The sequence below is a fragment of the Anolis carolinensis genome, chromosome 1 (assembly GCF_035594765.1).
Source record: "Anolis carolinensis isolate JA03-04 chromosome 1, rAnoCar3.1.pri, whole genome shotgun sequence".
In the NCBI taxonomy this organism is placed as follows: domain Eukaryota; kingdom Metazoa; phylum Chordata; class Lepidosauria; order Squamata; family Dactyloidae; genus Anolis; species Anolis carolinensis.
This window is the reverse complement of record NC_085841.1, coordinates 277,419,641-277,441,949: the sequence shown is the minus strand read 5'-3', so window position 1 is coordinate 277,441,949 and position 22,309 is coordinate 277,419,641. Positions and strand designations below refer to the sequence as shown.

The 22,309-nt window shown below is 40.1% G+C and overlaps 1 protein-coding gene across 3 annotated transcripts in view; it reads right to left on the bottom strand.

The window, feature by feature from the left end:
* Positions 1 to 22,309, bottom strand: part of bmal1 (basic helix-loop-helix ARNT like 1) — a 72,486-nt gene that overhangs the window by 24,276 nt on the left and 25,901 nt on the right. For all 3 annotated transcript variants that reach the window (XM_016995598.2, XM_003224175.4, XM_016995596.2), the window contains exons 2-5: positions 5,803 to 5,934; positions 3,036 to 3,183; positions 1,989 to 2,009; positions 401 to 439 (exon numbers count right to left, since the gene is read on the bottom strand). In XM_016995598.2, the coding sequence (XP_016851087.1) occupies positions 401 to 439; positions 1,989 to 2,009; positions 3,036 to 3,175 (200 nt within the window). In that variant the 5' untranslated portion in view covers positions 3,176 to 3,183; positions 5,803 to 5,934. The remainder of the gene's footprint in view (positions 1 to 400; positions 440 to 1,988; positions 2,010 to 3,035; positions 3,184 to 5,802; positions 5,935 to 22,309) is intronic.

The window sequence follows — 22,309 nt, the reverse complement described above, 5'->3', positions numbered from 1 at the left end:
AGGGAATAAAATGGCACAAGTAAAGTTATGCAATGGGTGTATATGTGTGTGGTAAGAGAGGTGCTGTTCGAAGAGACTCATGTCCTGAACATGTACAATTTGGTGCAGAGTAGTTTGCATCTGAGCTGCTAACCATGTATACTTAAGAAGGATCACAACTGTGTATTTGCTCATCAAGATTGAATTTTTCTGCCTTAAAGGTTCTATATCAAGACCTGATCCTCTGGTATTATTAATCTGGTCCTTTTACATTCCCCAGACTCCTCCAGATTTTAATTACATTCCATGGGATACAGACCTTTATCTTCACTGTACCTTCAAAAACAATCAGGGATTTAATGTACTTTTAATTTCAAAGATGCACAGTCAGTTCAGCAACAACGAACAAGTAAATAAATACCTTCCATGTGGATCATCCTTATCTGTGTCCATGCCTTCACTAAAATCAGAATAAAAGAAAGATGAAGATAGAAATAGAAAAAACAGCAAATATTACCTCTTACCCCATCTTGCTAAAACTAAACATTGAACTAAAGTATGCAAACATATGGTTTGCATTTAAACATTTAATAGAAAACATAATTTAAAACTGAAGATCATTAGCAGTGCTCAGAAGAAGAGATGTTTTCATTGTCCTCTTTTATTCATAACAAGCAAATCCAACCTTAAACATTTCTATCTATTTTTACATTTAGGGCAAAACAATATCTTTAGTTGATCCAATCAAGTGTTGTTTGAAATGTAAGAGCCTATTTCCATATAACTACTATAGGTATGTCACAAAATCAGATATACCTGGTTGGATTTTAAGTTACTATTCTAACAGCATAAAATACTGTGTGCTGTGATTAACAGACATTGTTTACAATGCAACATTTGCGGTCTTACATTCTCTGTGAGGATACTCTCCTATAAAAATATTAGTTTTGTTAGCATTCATGCATTGCTTCTATGACATGTAGGACATACAACCAGAAGGTAGCAGGTAGATCATATAATTCTATGCACTAATATGCACATTCAGAAATAATATTTACAGAATAATAGATTTTAAAACTATTTCTCCTTTCGTTATTTAATTTTCTTTTATATATTACAGCTCATAGTTTAAGAACATGTGAACTGATCCTCCCATAAAGTATAAATACCAATAAAACAACATCCTATAAATCCTTAAGATGTTAAACCCATTTCCTCTAAGTGAATTTTCATAAGATTAGAAATGACTTAAAATGATGAAAGAAAGAAAAAAAAGTTCTCAAAGGCAGGAAATTTGCTCTTTTCTGGAAAATACCAATACAACCAATTTTTATGCACTGTTCATGAGTCATCATATGTATCTGGCAGTGCTTAAATCAAGAGATCCCCAAGTCTATTTTTACATTACCTAATGAATTAGAACCTGTTTGTTCTGGTGCTACCTGCAAGCACCATAATTCCCCCTGCTATCTGGTAGGAACGGAGGGAGAAGAGACAAAGGCTAAATGAAAACAGGGACAGTGGCGGGGAGGAGAGGCAAGGAGAGAGAAAACACAGTGATAACGAAAAATGTGGTTGTGGGGCGAATGAACAAGAGAAGTTAGGGAAATTCTAGCCTGGGTGATGTCATCCTTTCTATAAGTTGCATAACAAATACACACACACACACAAAGGTGCACTGGTATGAGTGTTGGAGTAGGACACCAGGGTTCAAATCCCCACTTGGCCATGGAAACCCACTGATGACTCTCTAATTCTCAGAGGAAGGCAAGGGCCTTATGAACCATTTCCTATGAACAATTTCTAACACAAAAGTCAGAAATGATTTGAAGGCACACAACAGCAACAATTTTACCACTCACATTTTAAATATCTAACATTTAATTAATTGCATTTTAACATAATATATCATTCCCGTTTTCTCTAGAGATAAAACACCTAAAGAGGAACAGGAGGGACATATTATGTTAACACTATAAATGAATCATGAACACAATTACTGTACTTACTCAAAAGAAAAGCCATCGATTCTGAAAAGAGAAAATTATAACATATTCTGAGTACTAAGACATGTTGGCTTTCTAAACACATTTCAATTACCAGAAATGTTTAATTAATACGGTTAGGTAATTGCAATCCTGCACTCTGAGAACCAACTCTTATTAAGACAATCCCAGCTGTCTATCTACTGAGCCTGTATGATGCATGTGTCTGCAAACTTATGTTTGCTGCTTTCAGACACTTCTTTTTAAAAACAGGAACATATGAATGAAGTGTCTGTCACAGACCTATGGAACTGAAGCAATGTCTCCAGTTGAAATGCACCACGTAGTTTACTGCAGTTTGAAAGTGACTAAATTTATGAATCTTATATTAGTTCAATTCCAACAACAAGTAACAAGCCATCAATCAAATAATTCTCATGCTTTTCTTGTAATAAATAGAAGGTATTTTTGGTATTCCATGATCAACTGTTTAAATGTGTGATTTTTATGGAAGGATATCTGCATTTTTGGAGGCCCCGATGGCACAGCGTGTTAAAGCGCTGAGCTGCTGAACTTGCGGACCAAAAGGTCGCAAGTTCGAATACGGGGAGCGGAGTGAGCGCCCGCTGTTAGTTCCAGCTTCTGCCAACCTAGCAATTCAAAAACATGCAAATGTGAGTAGATCAATAAATACCGCTCCGGCGGGAAAGTAACGGTGCTCCATGCAGTCATGCTGGCCACATGACCTTGGAGATGTCTACGGACAATGCCGGCTCTTCGGCTTAGAAATGGAGATGAGAACCAACCCCCAGAGTCTGACATGACTGGACTTAACATCAAGGGAAACCTTTACCTTTTTCTATCTGCATTTTTATACTCTTTCCACCCCCAACCCACTCCCAACTATAAGCCTCAACTTGCTTCACAAAAGAGTAACTTGTCATTTGTCATAGACCACTTTGGACAACTTTTGAAGACTGAGTAGGGCCCAGTCTTTGTCAACTTTTACTGCAAATAAAGCACAGATCTCTAAACACAGCTATAAGTGATATTAATTTAAAATAGACTCACTGGTAATCAGTAGAACTTCCTTTTCTTTTCCTATTGCAATCCATACCCGAAGAGTTAAGAGAACTAGAGATTAGGTCAGTGGAGCCAGGTGACATAAAATCACTGATTGTAGAAGAAATATCCATCCTTTGGTCAGCCATTGGATTGTCTGGAATTATCAAAAAATGCAAGGAAGTTAGCCTACCTCACATAAACAGTTCACTAATTCATGCCAATGTACAATTTCTTCTATTCCTAAAGCTTAGCCTGTCCAAAAGCCATTTCTTATTTCATCTCACAGCAGTCCTATGTGTGTATTTTTGTGGGGAAAGGGAACAGGAAACCCATTACAGTGTAACCTCTACTTGAAAGCATCCCAACTTAAGAATGTTTTGAATTAAGAGCTAGCACCAGAGGGAGTGCTAGCGTGAGAGTATAAGTCTTTAGGGCTTCAAGGGAGCAGCCTCCATGCTTTGTGCCTCTGTGCCTCGTACTCTTGTCTGCTTTGGGAGATTTGTTTGCTTTGCTCTTGTCTGCTTTGAGAAACTTTGGATTAGTTGATTTGGTGTGGTTTTTACTCCTGGTATATTTGGCTTCATGAAGAGAGAGAGGGAGAGAGAACAAGAGAGGAAGGGAGGCTGGAATGAGTACAGTATAAAGAAAATGATGCTTCTTTCCCTTTTGCTTTGTGTTTTGTGCTTCCTTGCCACTACCTTGTGCTTCTACCATCTTAAAGTTGATCTTTCTTTTGTATTATTCCATGACAATGTGCATGTATACATTATTTGTTATTTATAACATACATTTTCTTATTTAAAACACCTAACAAAAATGGGGGTTCAGGGGGATTAATAGAATTTCAATGAATTTCAATGGGAAAATTCATTTTAAGTAAAAAGAGTTCAGTCTTGAGACAAATTAAACTCTTAAGTCAAGGTATCATTGTATTCAACTTTGATGAAAAAGATAAGAAATGCTCTTGGAAAGCTCAGAACTGAAGTAAAATTGTGACAGTTATTTCTTCATGGCTTCCAGGAAACGTTAATCAAAAATATTTAGTCACTGACCATAGATGTTTCAAAAAAAGTAATTGCTACTGATGAAACTCTTCTTCTATGCCAGTGGTTTTCAAATTGGGGTCCCCAGATGTTTTTGGCCTTCAACTCCCAGAAATCCTAACAGCTGGTAAAATGGCTGGGATTTCTGGGAATTGTAGGCTAAAAAATCTGGGGACCCCAGGTTGAGAACCACTGCTCTATGCTATTGCTTTAAACCAGAGGTAAAGACACTGCAGCACAAATGCTACGTCCAGTCCATAAACCCCATTACCACCACTCTCCAAGTTTTCACAAAAAAACACAACATTTTCCAGTACAGAAAATCTTGTCAAATACCCCCTAAATGTGGGCAAATGTTCAAAAAGACTTCATCACTGACACCTTCCTGAAATACCTCTGTTTTTCCTGTTTCCCTTCCAAAATCAAAACCGGATTTGGTATCACATCCCTTCTGGTCACTATTTTGAAGAAGAAGAGGAAGAAAACAGATGTATTTTGATGTATAGAGCCACAGCGAGGTAGCTGTTTGAACATTGGACTATGACTCTGGAAACCAGGATTCAAATTCCTGGTTATTGATGAAAATCCTCTGGAGTCACCTTTGAACAAACCACACTCTTTCAATTTCAAATGGAGGGAAAGGCAAAACCCCTCTAAATAAGTACAATCTTGCCAAGAAAATCCTATGATAATATTGTAATTATTCGGAAAATAATTTGAAGGCATGCAGCAACAATAGCAACAGGAGAGCTGTAGCCAACATTGCGGGTGCTGAAAGTAGATCATTGGCTAAAGGCAATTGGATTACCCATCAATTTCAAACATTCCATTTTAAAATTGATCACTGATTAGAGATAGTTATTTGCCCGAGAATTCTACACATTATCTTGCTGAATTCATGCACAAATCTCATACATTCAAGCCAAACACTACTGTCACTGGAATCATAGAGAAAAAAAATATACATTTTTTGTATAAGGAACACTGAATATGATAACTGCCATCCCTTTCTTAATATTTAAGATGCTCTAGGACTCTATTCATTTGTAATGGGTTAAACACTTCTGCCAGCAGGACTGCTGACCAGAAGGTCGGCTGTTCAAACCTGGGGATCAGGGAGAGCGCCTGTCTGTCAGCTCTAGCTCCCCATGCGGGGACATGAGAGAAGCCTCCCACAGGATGGTAAAACATCAACCATCTGGGTGTTCCCTGGGCAACGTCCTTGCAGATGGCCAATTCTCTAACACCAGAAGCGACTTGCAGTTTCTCAAGTCGTTCCTGACACACAAAAATCACTATGATGATATTTTGAAAAGAAAAACTTCACCACATTAATATGTGACAAAACTGTTTCATGGTAAATGTGCCAGAGCTGAACTAGAACAGTATACTGTTATTCCTAACATACTGTTTCATTTGAGAAGATGATGAGGGAGCATTATGTAAATGCAAACATAATATATACAAGACAGAGAAACATGGAACATAAAGAAGGGTTAGAAACAATAGGATACAATTATTTAATTTAAAAAAGACAATTACAAAAGATCCCTATTACTTTAAAAGGGAGAAGAGGTTGTACAATTCAATTAATTTTAATTACAGTGTTACATAACATGTTTTTAGATTTTTACATAAAAGCAGTCCACTTTTTTCTCTCTTCATGGAACTGAGTAAGGCAAGATAGCAAATTAGCAGAAAAGCATTTAAGCCCCAGCAGTTGTTCTTACCTGTAAGCTTGATACTGGGAATCCTAAATCCACTCCACAAGGATGTATTGGCTGCTGCCAATGACAAGCAACGAATTACCTCAGCCCTTGTTTCATTTCTTCCAGTCTTGTTAGTTGAAAGTTTTCAAATGCCTGGATGGTAAGAAAACAAATATATTGTCAGTTACTTTTTCTCTTTGAGGAAAACAAAAAAGTTGCCTTGGTATGCATAAACTAAAACTAGCAATGTCTGGGGTGGGGGGAGGGGGAGTTAAAGAAATCTCCTTGACTGATTCCCTGTTGTTCAGGCAGTTGTCAGGAACTGGCTAACCCAATCATGAGAATGACATTAGCACTAATTTCCATGGAGTGTTTTGTATTTTGCCCAAACAGTGCCACCCAAATGGTAATCCATGTACCTGTGTCGGTCGCTGAGCCATTTGCTACCAATCCCAGGAATGAAACAGTCTTAATCAGAAGGCATAAATTTGGTGCCTGACCCTGGCACACTAGTGAAAAGATGCTAGTTGTCTATATCAAACAGTTTAAAAATCATGGGCTCAAAAATTTGGAGGAAAAAGCATTTTCCCTTTATAAAGCTAAACATATGTTCACATAGTCATGACAAAATAACTGGAAGAGTGATCAAAACATGCAAAAACCTCCCCCCCCCCAATCTAATTTTCTTTTTTAGGTATTCTAATTTTATATAACTCAAAAAACCTGTCCACATGAATTCTCAATGTGCTATCTTGTAGATAGGAAGGAAGGTATGGTTGCTTACCTGTAACCGTGTTTCTTCAAGTGGTCACCTCTGGAATTCACACCTGCGGTATCTCCTGCGCCCACGCAACTGTTCCGGATGATCTCTTGCAAAGCTTTGCCTAATTGAGGACTCCAGCCCTGCCCTTCCCCATTAGTAATAAAGCCAGGCTGCGGGGCTTGAGGCCTTAGTTCCGTACCGTGAAAAGCAGTCACACTAGGCATGACAATGTGGGGAGAATGGGCGGATTGCATGAATTCCAAAGGTGACCACTCGAAGAAACACGGTTACAGGTATGCAACCATACCTTCTTCGGCGTGATCACTCTGGAATCCACACCTGTGGTAGGCTAGCAAGCTTAGTGACGGATGATGGGCACTATGCTATTGTGGAAAAAAGGATTGCCCTTCCAAAAACTGCATCCCTTTTGGCTGCCAGATCCAATTTATAATGGGTAAAAGTGTGGGGTGTCAACCAAATGGCCACACGGCAAATGTCATCCAATGGCACTCCATGCAAAAATGCCATTGAGGCAGCCATTGCTCGGGTGGAATGAGTATGGATTTGAACAGGCAAGTCCAGTCCTGCCATCTCATAAGCCAATCTGATAGTTGAAACTATCCAAGCTGCCAATCTTTGAGTGGAAACTGGAAGGCCAACAGAGTCCTCACAGTACTTGACAAACTATCTTGGTGATTTCCGTAATGGAGCTGTACGATGGATGTAAAAAGAGAGAGCTCTACGCACATCAAGGAGGTGCAATGATTGCTCAAGAGGTGTAGATGGATTTGGAAATAATGCAGGTAGCACAATGTCCTGAGACATGTGGAACTGAGATGCAGCCTTGGGCAAAAAAGAAATGTCTGTTCGAAGGACAATCTTGTCTTTATGACACTTAAGGTAAGGATCATCAACCCTAAGGGCAGTAAGCTCACTGGCATGACGAGCAGATGTAACTGCCACCAAAAAGGCCGTTTTCCAGGAAAAGTAACACATCTCTACAGTGGCCATAGGTTCAAAGAGAGGTTTTACAAGAGCTGAAAGGACAATTTCCAATTTCCAGGAAGGAGGGATGAGATGAACTTGAGGCTGAAAGTTCCTAAAGCCCTGCAAAAACCTTCTCACCAGCGGGTCAGCAAAGGAAAAGGGTAAGTAACGTTCCTTCTTGAATGAGGCTATGGCAGACAAATAAACTTTGAGTGATGATAAAGATAGTCCCGAATCAGACAGAGACATCAAAAACTGGAGGAGAACAAAAGTAGGTGCTAACAACGGTTGAACTTCCTGTTGTTGAGCAAAATTACAGAAACGACACCACTTACAGATATAGGAGTGCTTGGTGGTAGGCCGAAGAGCAAGATCCAAAATGTTTCTTACCGGCTGAGGAAAAGATGCGACCGAATCCTCCATGCTGTCAGTTGGAGATGTGCGATTTGGGAATAAGGGACTGATGTGGACCCCAAAGTCAGCAAGTCCGGTCTGAGTGGCAACTGAACATAATCATTGCCTGCCAGCTGAAGGATCGTGGCAAACTATGGCTGACGAGGCCACCATGGCGTTATCAGAATACAGCTGACCTGCTCTGCTTGCAGACGAGCAACTACCCTGGACAACAGAGGAAGTGGTGGGAAAATATACAGGGGCACCAATGTCCAGTCCAGGAGGAAAGCGTCCCCTAAACACCCCGGCTGCTGATGCCGAGGGAGTCGTGAGCCGTAAAACTGGCATTTCGTGTTGGAAGGGGAAGCAAAAAGGTCCACTAAAGGAGTGTGCCATGTATGGAAAAGTGATTGTGCCTGGGCAGGATGAAGGGACCACTTGTTATCTGCATAAGTTTTCTGACTGAGAGTGTCTGCTAAAAAATTCTCGTCGTCTGGGACATGGACAGCTATGATGGTTACATTCCTGGCTATGCATCAATTCCAGATCCTGAGAGTGACACCATAGCTAGAGATCATGTGCCTCCTTGCTTGTTGACATAAAAGACGACAGTAGTGTTGTCGGTGGTGAGTTGCACAACGTGTCCTTAAATTAGATGAGTGAAAGCGTGAAGTGCCCTTTCTACTGCTAGCAGCTCCAGATAGTTGATGTGCTTGTCTCCCTCTGCTATGGTCCAGGCACCATGAGCTGCATGGTTGCCTAGATGAGCTCCCCAACCTGTTAGTGAAGAATCAGTTGCCAGTAGCATCGAACGCTTGGGGAGACGAAATGGAAGTCCAATGCACAAGTTGGATCGGTGAGTCCACCACTAAGAGAGTGGCGAATATCTGCAGGGGTTAGTAAACGCCTGTTGGGGCTATCGTGTAAGGCAGGGGTCCCCAAACTAAGGCCCGGGGGCCAGATGTGGCCCTCCAAAGTCATTTACCTGGCCCCTGTCCTCAGTTTTAACTTACGCTTGCCCAAAGTCTGAAATGACTTGAAGGCACACAACAACAACAATCCTAATTAACTTGACTATCTCATTGGCTAGAAGCAGGCCCACACTTCCCATTGAAATCCTGATAGGTTTATGTTAGTTAATTTTTTAAAATATTTTTTATTGTTCTTTCGTTGTTGTTGTTTTTGTACTACAAATAGGACGTACAGTGTGCATAGGAATTTGTGTTTTTTTTTCCAAATGATAATTTGGCCCCTCAGCAGTCTGAGGACCATGAACCGGCCCTCCACTTAAAAAGTTTGAGGACCCCTGGCGTAAGGGATGAAATGTCCAGATAAACCAAGTTTGAAGTGGTCGAAGATGGAGCCGAGCAAATGGAGTCACCTCCATAGTGGAAGCCATATGGCCCAACAGGCACTGGATGTCCTTGGCTCAAACGGATGTCTTTGTTATCACCTGAAGAGCCAGGGTACAAAGATTTCGGAATCTGTCGTCTGGGAGGTAGGCTCTTGCCCGATGGGAATCCAAGACAGCCCCAATAAATTGAGTAGTCTGGCATTGTTGAAGATGAGACTTGTCCTTGTTGATAATAAGGCCCAGTTCTGTAATAATGATAAAGTAAACTGAATATTGTCTTGTAACTGCTCACATGTTCTAGCGACCAGTAACCAATCATCGATGTAGGGATAGACCACTGCACTGTGCTCTCTAAGATGAGCTGCCACCACTGCCATCACCTTGGTAAACACCCTGGGAGCTGTAGAGATGCCAAAAGGAAGAATGCGAAAACAAAAAGCCTGGCCATTAGTCATAAAGGACAAATATCTATTATCCTGGTACCTAATTCCCACATCTTTATGATCGATACTCGCAAACCAAGCATTGCTGGGCAAAAGGGGGGAAATGGTTGATAAAGTCACCATCTGAAAACGACGATAAATAATATATGCATTCAGCCCACTAAGATCCAAAATAGGATGGAGACCTCCCATCTTCTTTAGAAACTAAAAATATTTAGAGAAAAAAAAGGAAACATAGAAGGCGATAGGGGTTCTATAGCCCCCTTCTCAAGTAAAGTAAGAACTTCTTGCCAAAGCGCAGAAGAATGAGGGGTGACTCGAACAGTTCCCACAGGGGGTTGTTCAAAAAACTCAATGGCATAACCATGTTCTACAATTTCTAGCACCCAAGCATCTGACATTATAGCACGCCAGGCCTCAACAAATGGAGCTAATGGTCTCCAAAAACAGGGGAAGTGGATTGAACAGAAGAAGTGCAAGGTTCACCCAGTGAAGGAGGAGGATTCCCATCACTGAAAGAAAAAGGTATAGGGTCATCAAAAACGATGCCGACCCTGGTCCTGTTGCTTCCCTTTAGTGGACTGACGTCCCCTGGTTGAAGAATTACGTCTAACAGGGATAGAAAATCTAGGATTCTGGTCCTGAGAAGGCCTAAAGGGAGCAGGCCATAAAGGCTGGCGGTAAAATGGTTGGGGGGTTGGCCCCCGAAACCTAGGCTGATAGTTAGATTGCTGAGAAAGCCCAAACTTCTGAACTGCTTTCTTAATTTTCTGCGTACTCTTTAGTTCAGCATTTGTGTCAGGATGAAATAAATTGTTTTCAGACATTGGCAACTTCTCTGCCATAGCTCTGCCCTCTTCAGATAATGTAGAAGATCTTAGCCAGGCATGGCGACGAATAGATGTTGCAGCTGCAAACATTCTTCCTGCCGTATCAACTCCATGCTTAGCTAAGTCCCTTTGATGAAGTGCCACAGTGATTCCTTCTTGGTGAAGAGTCCTTGGCAACTGCTGGTGCTCTGGTGGAATCATGTCTAGGTAAGGTGTTAATGTGTCCCACAAATAAGATTGATAGGCTGCCATATAGGCCTGATAAAGAGCCATATGAGTAATTAAACTGGCAGCAGTGTGCACCTTTTTCCCCACAGCCATCCATCTTCTTGTCCTCTTTATCCGGTGGAATAGATTGCAATTTCTTATATTGTTTTAGGTTGCACCACCTTCACTACAACAGAATAAGGCTTCATAGGATTTGTTAACCACTGTGCTGAGGATAGAGATAGAGAGTGTCAAACTTCTTGGACACAGCAGGCACGGAAGATGGGGGACCAGATTGAGTCTTTGCTAGTTTCAACAGGAAATTAAGTGCAGGAAGTACAGGGCTAGGCACTTGATCCTTTTGTTGGTCAGGAGAAAACAATAGATCATCTACTGGGTCATCAGGCACAGAAACAGCAGGCAATTCGAGAGAATGAACCAAACGTAAAATCAATGAAGAAAATGAAGATGCACCCTCTGATGTAGGAACTGAGGAAGTACAACACTGCATTAAAGTATCCTCATCATCAATAGAAGAATCAGAATCTGAAACAAAATCATCATCCTGTGCCTGAGGAACTTGAGGAACAGAAAAATTAGAAAACTGATTAGGCTGTGGAAAAATAGGCCCAAAATGATAAGGATAAAAATTTTGAACTTGAGGATTGGGCAAGTAATACCAACTATCCTGCTGTGTAGGCCACATAGTCTGAGAAGAGGAACAAGGATATATACTTGCAGTTTGAAATGAAGTCGGCTGACTGTTGCCATGGGGAACCGCTCTAAGTGGGGGGTCACCCTCTAGGAGCTGAGCCTCAGTGCCCCAGCAAGCAATCGCTTGTGCAGGCAGCGTGGCTACCAGAAGGGTGCTCTCCTCGGGAGGAGGCAGAAGCATGGCAGGGAGAGGCCCTCCCCCTGTCTGCTGAGGCAAATGCGGCGGCAAGAGGATTGGGGGCTCTAGGGGCCGCGCCGCCACTGCCATGGGCACCGGAAGGCCCTGCGCCCCAGAAACGCCGGAAGCCGGAAGCCGGCTGGACTTCCAGCGGCACTTGGCTGGGGCTGGCTCTGCGCCTTCCTGGGCATCCGCCGGAGGAGCGAAGAGCCTCCTCCCACCTGAACAGGTGCTGGGGAGGAGGAAGGTAAGTCTGCAGCCGCAAGGGCTGTATTTACGGAAGCCTGCACCTCCACAGGCGCGGCACAAGAGGCAGCCGAGTGTTCCCCTCGGCGGCAGAGAATGCAAAGGGGATGGGGGTCTCCCTGGGGCAGCTTCCCCCCACACCCCATACATTTGAGGGCTGCACTAGCAGCCATACTGGCCTTAACGAATAAGCGAAGTCCAAACAAAAGTCCAAAGAGTACGTCAGGAGTCCTAATTCAAAGTCCATAAAGAGGAGATGCAATCCGATGTAGCTATTTTCGCGGACGAAAGGAACTAAGGCCTCAAGCACCATAGCCTGGCTTTATTACTAATGGGGAGGGGCGGGGCTGGAGTCCTCAATTAGGCAAAGCTTTGCGAGAGATCATCCGGAACAGCTGCGTGGACGCAGGAGATACCACAGGTGTGGGTTCCAAAGTGACCATGCAGAAGAAAAAATAATTTTCTTTTCCTTATATAGCAGAACAAGACAAGTGATAGGACACCTCCATAACATGTGTAGCTTTAAATGCAACAATTTAATTTATATGAAAGGTATCACTTTTTCTAATAAAGTATCTCAAGGTGTTGATTTACAATCTGGGCCAGTGTTGGATACTGGTTGAGTGTTAGACTTTGACACCAGGAAAACAGTGTTGAAATGCTCACTGAGTCACAAAAAACACTTCTTAGCCATAGAATAAGAAAAATCATTTGATTAATATTTCTGAACAAAAACTGGAGTTGGAGAAAGTATATGATGACCAGGAAGGCAGGATTCTAATGGTTAAAGTGAAATTTCAATACAAACAAGTTTTACCAGTGGGGATTTATGCTCCAAATGCAGAACAAAAAACATTTTACAAAACCCTATCAACAATTTTGGCAGAATATGGGGGGAAATGATCTGGCTGGGGGACTTTAATGGGGTAATGAACCCCAATTTTGATAGAAATTGCAAAATAAAATAGGATATAAAAGGAGGGAAACCCCCAGGCTCACTGTTGGAAGAATTGCAATACTGGGAACAATATGACATGTGGAGATTACATAATTTAGGTAGAAGAGAATACTCCTATTACTCTCATAGACATGGAACTTCATCCAGAATTGATTACATTTTCTCAACAAAAGAGCTGATAGTAAAAACTAAAAAAGCAGATTTTCTACCAAGAGTGCTTTGAGATCATAACCCGGTGCTGTTAGGTTAAAAGGAAGACAATGGGAAAGAAAGCAATCGAGAATAAATGACTATTTACTGAAAGACTCCAGAAAGAGAATTATAGAATAATAAGAAGGATAAGAATAAATTACAGCAAATTACAGACTAAATTACATCAGCAATATGAATTGTTACTCAGGAATAAGTTAGAATGGAAGATTATGCATAACAGACATAAATGTTTGGAAAATGCAAACGGACCAGGAAAACTGTTAGCATGACAACTGGGGGTTTAGCTTTCTCAGATTTTAGATGCTACAACAGGATTTAGCTGGTTAAAGAAATGGGTTAGACTTGAGGACCACGCTTTACTTAACCTGGAGGGCTTTAACTTCAGATATAGATGATATGCTTACTATGGTATGGAAAAGATAAGGTGAACAAATAATTTAACAGACATCCAGTAAGATCTAGCCTTCTAAGAATCTGGACGAGATATAAGCCTGACTTTGCCACAGTGGTCCAAGTCTTAGTTACATCCAGAATGGATTACTGCAATTCACTCTGCATGGGGCTGCCTTTGAAGACAGCTCGGAAACTGCAATTGGTACAAAGATTGGCAGCCAGACTCCTGACTGCAGCTGGCTATAGGGTACACATAATGCCCCTATTAAAGCAGCTCCATCAGCTGCCAATAAGTTTCCGGTCTCAATTCAAAATGCAGGTTATTACCTATAAAGCCCTAAACCAGTGATTCTCAACCTGGGGTCCCCAGATGTTTTTGGCTTTCAACTCCCAGAAATCCTAACAGCTGGTAAACTGGCTGGGATTTCTGGAAGGCCAAAAACATCTGGGGACCCCAGGTTAAGAACCACTGCCCTAAACGGTTCGGGCCTTGCCTATCTTCGTAACCGTATCTTCCTGCGCAAGTGTTAAGACTTGCCGGGATCCCGCCACCATCACAACCATAATTGGTGGGGACAAGGGAGAGGGCCTTCTTGATGGTGGCCCCCGTGGCTTTGGAACGCCCTCCCCAGAGAGATTAGGTAGACCCCCACACTGTCCTCTTTCCAGAGGAGTAAAAAGACTTGGATGTTCAGACAAGCCTTTGAGAATGTCTAACTGCAGTGGTCCACAATTATAATACAGCACAGCACTTTCATCCAATGCCCTTGTTCTTGTTTACAGTTGGCCATGTATTATGACAGTTGTCAGCATAGGTTATTGGGCGCTGTTCTGAGTTTAAATTGTTTGCTAACAGAAAAACGACGTTGGAAGGTATTCTTGAGAAGGGGATTAAGGGCTTAGTTTCTAGATTATATAAATATATACCAAAATACAATCTAGAGGACAACCAGAAAAAAATTGCTATGATCTCCAGGGCTAAAGACCTAGGGAAAAACATTGATCTGGAGAACTGGGAGCATCTTTGGAAAACTGGATTTAAATTCTCAATAGCTGGCTCCATTAAAGAAAATATGTATAAGAGGTTTTATAGACATTATATAATGCCAGAGACAATAGGCAAATTGGATAAAATCCAGCTAGGGGAATACTGGAAGTGTTAAGACGTAGAAAGGTACTTTTTTCCACATTTGGTGGACCTGCAGAATGGTACAAGGTTTTTGTAAAAAGCTGATTAAGGAAACAAACATAATGATTACTAATAAAGTTAAGAACAATCCAGAAATGTGCCTTTTAGGAATATTTGGAGAGAGAATTAGCAAAGGAGATGAGAAAATCTGTCAATACAATTTTGTTCAAGCTAGACTGACAATAGCAAAATCATGGAAAGGTGAAAAAGAACTATCTAAAAAGGACTGGAGAGAAAAGTTATTAGAATATATTCAAATGGCCAAGCTATCTAATGGTATCCAGGGAGGAAATAATAAAGAGTTTGTTAAAAAATGGAGGCTGGCATTTGAATATGTGGGAAGTAAGACAATAAAAATAGCCACTAGGGGAATTTACTAAAGTAGATATAAGGGTAGATTTTATGAGATATGGGACTCACAGTGAGCAGTGTCGGAAGTCATGGGTGATGGGTTCACGGCTGGGGGGCAGAAGGGGAAGGATTTGATAGCATATTGCGATGTATATGTTTGGGGGAATAACATGCCTGTTTCAGACATACAATAGAGTCTCACTTATCCAACATAAACAGGCTGGCAGAATGTTGGATAAGTGAATATGTTGGATAATAAGGAGGGATTAAGGAAAAGTCTATTAAATATCAAATTAGGTTATGATTTTACAAATTAAGCACCAAAACATCATGTTATACAACAAATTTGACAGAAAAAGTAGTTCAATGCGCAGTAATTCTATGTAGTAATTACTGTATTTACGAGTTTAGCACCAAAATATCACGATGTATTGAAAAAATTGACTACAAAAATGCGTTGGATAATCCAGAATGTTGGATAAGCGAGTGTTAGATAAGTGAGACTCTACTGTATTTGGCTATCTATAGATGTTTCTACTTTTTATATTTTGAATCCCATTAATTACACTTAATAATTTTTTTTAAAAAATCTGAACAAAGAAAATTTCCTAAACTTTATATTACAAATTTTTATTTTGAACCTAGAGTCAATACACTCCAACTGACTGACTCCACCCAGAAATAATTCCAACACCTACTGATTCCATGACCCCTACTCCATAGCCTTCTCTGGTCTAAAAATGGGTTGGATGAAGGCCAAAAATGGATTATTAACAAGAAAAGCATTTTTATGGTGTTGGACCATTTTTAATCTTTGTTTTAAAGTAATATTTTATATTTTATAAAATACCGTATTTCATTGCATAGCATATGTCATTACATAATGACATACCCCCCCCCCCCCAACCCGGTGTGGAGGCCTTGTAGACCTCAAAAGTTTTCACCACAAAATAGTTGCACCCCCCCCCCGACTTTTGAAAGCGAAAAAGAGAGGGAAAAGTGAGACTATTATGTAGTGAAATATGGTATACATTTATAATGTTTAAATATTCTTATTCTTGCTGTTAGTTTATATGTTCATTTATGTTCAAAACAAAACTCATTGTCAAATTTAGGCCAGTGCAGCAATTATTTATCTAAGAAATGTATGAATAAAACTAAATGAAAGAGGAAAAACATCTAGAAAATAGAAAAACCATATCAGATATGCAACAGCAGTTTTTTACTCTAGGATGTCCACTTTTCATACTGTGATCCCTCCATCTCTGATTAGGAAAGCTTCAGCTGAAAAGCTAAGCTTCAATTTTTGGAAATCAGTAGGCTAAGGGTGGCAGTTAAATCTTTCTAATTACTTTTAACTATACAGATTGATTGTCCCATATTCAAAATGTTTGGGATAAGAAGTACAGTAGAGTCTCACTTATCCAAGCCTCGCTTATCCAAGCTTCTGGATTATCCAAGCCATTTTTGTAGTCAATGTTTTCAATATATCATGATATTTTGGTGCTAAATTCGTAAATACAGTAATTACAACATAACATTACTGCGTATTGAACTACTTTTTCTGTCAAATTTGTTGTTTAACATGATGTTTTGTTGCTTAATTTGTAAAATCATAATCTAATTTGATGTTTAATAGGCTTTCCTTAGTCCCTCCTTATTATCCAAGATATTCGCTTATCCAAGCTTCTGCCGCCCTGTTTAGCTTGGATAAGTGAGACTCTACTGTATTTTGAATCCCTTCCCCGCTCCAATTTTAGAATATCTATAATTGCATATATGTACATACTGGGATATCTTGGAGATGAAATCCAAGTCTAAACATGAAATGAATTAATGTTTCAAATAGACCTTATACACTATTATAACAATTCTCTGTGTGAAACAAAATTTATGTACACCGAATAATCAGAAAACAATATTGTCACTATCTTAGCAACCCATGTGGACAATTTTTGATCATTTTAGATGTTGGAATTATAGATAAGAGATGTTCAGCTTGTAATGCCCATATTTTTTTATAACCCACTTTGGTTGAATCCCAGTATTAGAGAAAAAGTTGAATAGAAATTAATGCTGTAGTCATCAATCAATCAATCAATCAATCAATTAGCCAATCTCAGAATCACAATAAAAAGGACATGAATTAAAATAAAACATTTAACTGTGAGTCAAAACAACAAGATATAGTTTAGGAACTGACTACACATAGGGTATAAAATTAATCGTGCTTGAGAAATCACATTTAAAAACTTCAAAACATTAATTTTCATTATTATTAAAATGCTTAACAGTCCCAAGACATTCAAAAATTTAAAGTACAGGCAGTCCCCAAGTTACAAACATCCAATTCACAAACGACTCATCAGTAAGAATGGGGGTAAGACAACATGAAGTGAGAGAAATCTTCTCCTAGGAAGGGAAATTCACTCTTGGTAGAGTTATCATGGGGAAAAGGTGTCTCCACTGAAGTTTTATCATCAATCCTTGTTTCCACAACAAGCCAAATTTTTGAAAACACAATTACGGTATTACAGGAACCGTCTTGCCATGTCCGGAGTTCGCGGTCAGGCCCTCAATTGGTTCAACTCATTTCTCCGAAACCGGAGCCAATGCGTGGAGTATATGGATCAAGTCTCTGAAAGATCTTCCCTCCTATGTGGGGTACCCCAAGGTGCAATTCTCTCCCCTCTTCTCTTCAACATCTACGTTAGACCCCTTGCTAGTTTGGCTCAGAGTTTCGGCCTAGATTGCTATAAATATGCGGACGACACCCAACTCCTTCTGCGCTTGGAGCCTGGAGCAACGTCAATACCAGACAATTTCACCTTATGTCTGAAGGGTCTGTCGAACTGGCTACGTGTTAGTAGACTGAAGGTGAACCCGGCGAAGACTGAGATCCTCTGGAATGGCCGCTCGATTGGACTGACCCATTTGCTACCCACCTTCGATGGTGCTGCCCTATCTTCTTCACCTACCGTTAAGAGCTTGGGTGTCGTTTTGGATTCGCAGCTGACAATGGAAGCTCAGGTCGCTGCTGCCAGCAAACAGGCCTTTTTCCATCTACGACAAGCGAGGCAATTGGCACCCTATCTATCTGATGAGGCTCTGGCAACAGTCATCCATGCCACAGTTACGTCTAGGCTGGACTATTGCAACGTCCTGTATCTTGGCCTTCTGATGTCTACAACCCGAAAGTTCCATATTGTTTAGAATGCAGCAGCCAGGCTACACATAAGAACACCCATGAAATGCCATATAACACCAGTGCTGCAGCATTTGCATTGGCTTCCAACTGATTACCGTGGTCTATATAAGATGCTAGTTCTGACCTTTAAAATTCTTTACGGCCAGGGCCCATCGTACCTTAGGGACCGTCTCTCCTTCTCCCATCATTGGAGGTCGCAACGACCATCCCAACGCGACTTACTTTATATACCGGGTCCTAGAGAAGTACACTTGGAAAGGACCAGATGCAGAGCTTTTTCTATTTCTGCCCCTGCCTTATGGAATGCCTTGCCGCTTTATATGAGAGCCATGCGTGAATTAGGGCCTTTTACCCTTGCACTTAAGACCTGGCTTTTTACTAGAGCTTTTGATTTATGTTAATTTTGTCAATATTTGTATGTATGTATTTTTATCCTTTACAATTTAGCTTGTAAATCGCCTAGAGCATCTTGGACGGAGGGCGATTAATAAGTAATTAAATGATGATGATGATGATGATGATGAGGAAAAGAAATTGAGATAAACCTTCTGAGGGTGTGGGGGCAGACAGCAAACATCACAGGCGTGTTAACACTTTCCTATGCTATCCAAAGCTTTTATATATGTGTGTGTGTATATGTAGGTATGTATACACACACACACACACACACACACACACACACACACTACAAATTATCTATGACAGTTCCTTAAGGACAAAAGATAGCTGCATTTCATAGAATCTGAAGAGAGCTACAATTTATGTGTTTGGATAAAATGGTCACGGAAGAATGCGTATGTATGAATGTACGCTTATGTATTTGAGTATCTCTATCTTGCCTTCTATCATTAGGTCTCAAGGTGGCATGAAATTGAAACAGTAGAAATTGAAAACAATTTCAAGCAAAAGCAATACCTAATTTAAATAGTACAAAAGCATTCTAAATAGATCACCACAAAGTTAAACTGGCAGAAAAGATCAAAACAGTTAAAAACATGAATTTATACACATGGGGAAAAATACCAACAGAGTCATGTTTTAATTTGGCCTAAAATAAACCGAAATTGCTGCCAACTGGTATCTAATCAGAAGGCATTCTCTCACATCCCTATGTGACGTGACACTCCCACCAGTGGGACACAGCAAAGGATTCCTCTGCAGGTCTCAGGCAGGTATATAGGTTGGATGGACAGATGGATAATATACACAAAGAGAAAGTTATTCCTTAAAATCATCAAGGTTCCATGCTGTATAGAGCTTTGCATTTTATCAATGGCACTTTGAACTCGGACTAGAAGCAATCTGACAGTTATTACAATTCAGGCTCCATATTCATAAGTTTAATCTTCACAAATTTGATTCAGATTAACTGCTGACCATGTTGAATTATGTTAAGTCAGGCCTAGTCAGTGGTAAAATATTTGTTTGCGGTGATGAAATAAAACTGGTGGGGTGGCCCCTATAAAGCCCAAAGTGGTCTGCCACTAGAAAAGCAGCTACCACAGCTCCTTTGCATTGCCCTTGCCTCCTGCTACTCCACCAGTCTGATTTCCTCCCAGTTCAAGATGGACACCAGTGTTATAGAAGCTGCTATTTTAAAAAGTGTAAGGTAGAGATGGAAACAAAAGCAAATACTGTAATACACGGAGCATTTTTGTGTTAAATATATTTGGGGGGAAGGGGGTAGAGATATTTGCAGTTTTTCCTCTTTCATGGGGGTCCTGCACCCCAACACCCCGCCTCCCAAAAGTGAAGGCTGGTTGTAGTTTCTGTAAGACCGAACATATCTGTGCTCTATATGATATTCTAATAGAAAATCTCTGTTTAACAATCCATAGAAACACACACTTATTCTATTCCAGTATAGGTATTCCCAATCTGTAGTTGGGATTTAAGAGAATTCTTGTACCTGGATGCCAGTCAAGAATACAGGTGCAGATTCTCACAAAGATGTGAAACCCCCTTTGTTTTATGTTAAAAGAGTAAATTTGTTATATGTGAGGGGGAAAACCACTTTATAGAATACACTATACCAGTGTTGCTTTAGAAATATGCTGTACACCATTTACAAACATGTAGGTCAACAGCTATTCATTTTATTACACTGTAAGGACACAGAAGAGTGGTAACGGATTTTTCTTGTTTCTCCAGTCACTGTGTAGAAATAACACCAGCACTACCATGTTGGGACATATTCTCAACACTCACGGACACAGAGAGACTGAAATTCTTCCTATTGTGACCCTAGCTCGTTGCCAAGCTACTTCAAGGACTTATTTGAAAGAATACCATCTAGGTCACTTCCTGATTAGAGTCCTGGTACAAAGAGAACCAAGCCAACTCATGTTGACACTGTGTTGTATTATGCTGCTGCTGCCACAACTCTCCCTTTAGTGTTTTATCTTAAATATCATCTTGATTCCTTTGAAAAATAGTATAAAAAATAAGGAAGGCAGCATGCATGTACGCACGCAGTCAGCATTTTGATTTGGGGCTTCTTCTTTTGGATTGCTTGTTGTCACATGATTTACTTAATCATGCAGCAAATCAGATCATGAGTACATAAACACCTCTGTGAGCAAATCAAGGTCGGGAGGGGAGAGAGAAGTAGGTCAACTCAAAAAGTCTGCCGAGGCACCCATCTGAGAGGCAAAGCCTCAACATGCAATATGCTGCCAGCTCCCAACACTGCCTACAGGAAAATTCAGTGTCACCATTAAACAATGCTGAATCACAAGTGCATTACACCACGAAGACATTCTTTTTCAATTACATACCAAGTCTATGGCAAGTTTTTTTTTTTTACACAGTGATGAGAGTCAAACCTTCCACAATCTGGAATGAAAATGGATAGCCACAAGGCTTACATAGGAATTCTGCTTTCTAACAAATATATTTGAATGTTTCTGAGGACACGGCATTAAGAATATAAGAGTTTTGCTAAATCAAATTAAAGTCCTGTTTAGTCCAGCATGCTTTTCCCACAGCGGATAACGCAAAACCCTGAGAAAACCAATAAGCAGGGCCTGAAGGCAATAGTCATCTCCTGTCACTGTTCCCTAGCAACTAATATTAGAGACATATTGCCCCTAAACATAGAGTTTTGATATAGACATTATGCAAGCCAACTTATTTTTTAAAAAACTATGCTGGAAACATCCCAACACTTCCAACCCCCCCCCCCCCCCCCCAAATAAAAAATAAAAAATGAAAATACAATGGAAGAGAAAGAAATTGAAGCAAAATGACTGACTGGGCATGTGAAAAGATTGAGAGAAAAACCATGAATCAAGAGTCCATCACAGATAAATGACCTCTTCCATAATGTCTATTAAAAGATTTTCTTTGTAAATTGTCTAGAATAGCTAAGTGTCAAGGAAAGTAATTCTTATGCAAACTGTACATATTTGTACATAAGGAGAAATAAGTATTAGATTTGATTTGGCAGATGACCTTTTCATAGATGGCAAATGGAAACAGCTTAATACATTAATCATATTTAAAAGCAGACATATCCTACTAAGGTAATATAATGCTTTTGTTCGTAAGCACTATAGTGCACCTCAAGAAAGTGGCATCACCATCATGTAGATTCCGAATAATGGGAACAAATCCTAGTTTCATGTAGAAAACCTAATAATTAATAAATAAATACTTTATTTATAGCCAGCCCTATCTCCCCGAGGGGACTCGGGGTAGCTAACAGCAAGGTAAACCATACTGGCAAACATTCAATGCCAAAGGTACAAATAACAAATAAAAACAACTTAAATCAACAAGACATAATACAATCCCACTTTAACATATTAAATTGTTAACTCTAAAATCTGGCTACAATTATTGGGACTTAGTAGATATACATTAAAGAAGGTGGAAGTTTCTTTGAGAAATAGTATAAAAATAAGGAAGACAGCACACAGGGAAAACTTGCCATATAGTCAATTAATGAGGATCACTCATACTTTTTGATCCAGTCTATGTGCAATTCAATAAATTCCAGAATATCTTTGGTTTCATGAATTGTAATTTAATGTCTATTGATGGATAATAAAAATTCCACTTACACCACGATATTACTATTGATTTTCTTCCTGCTGTATT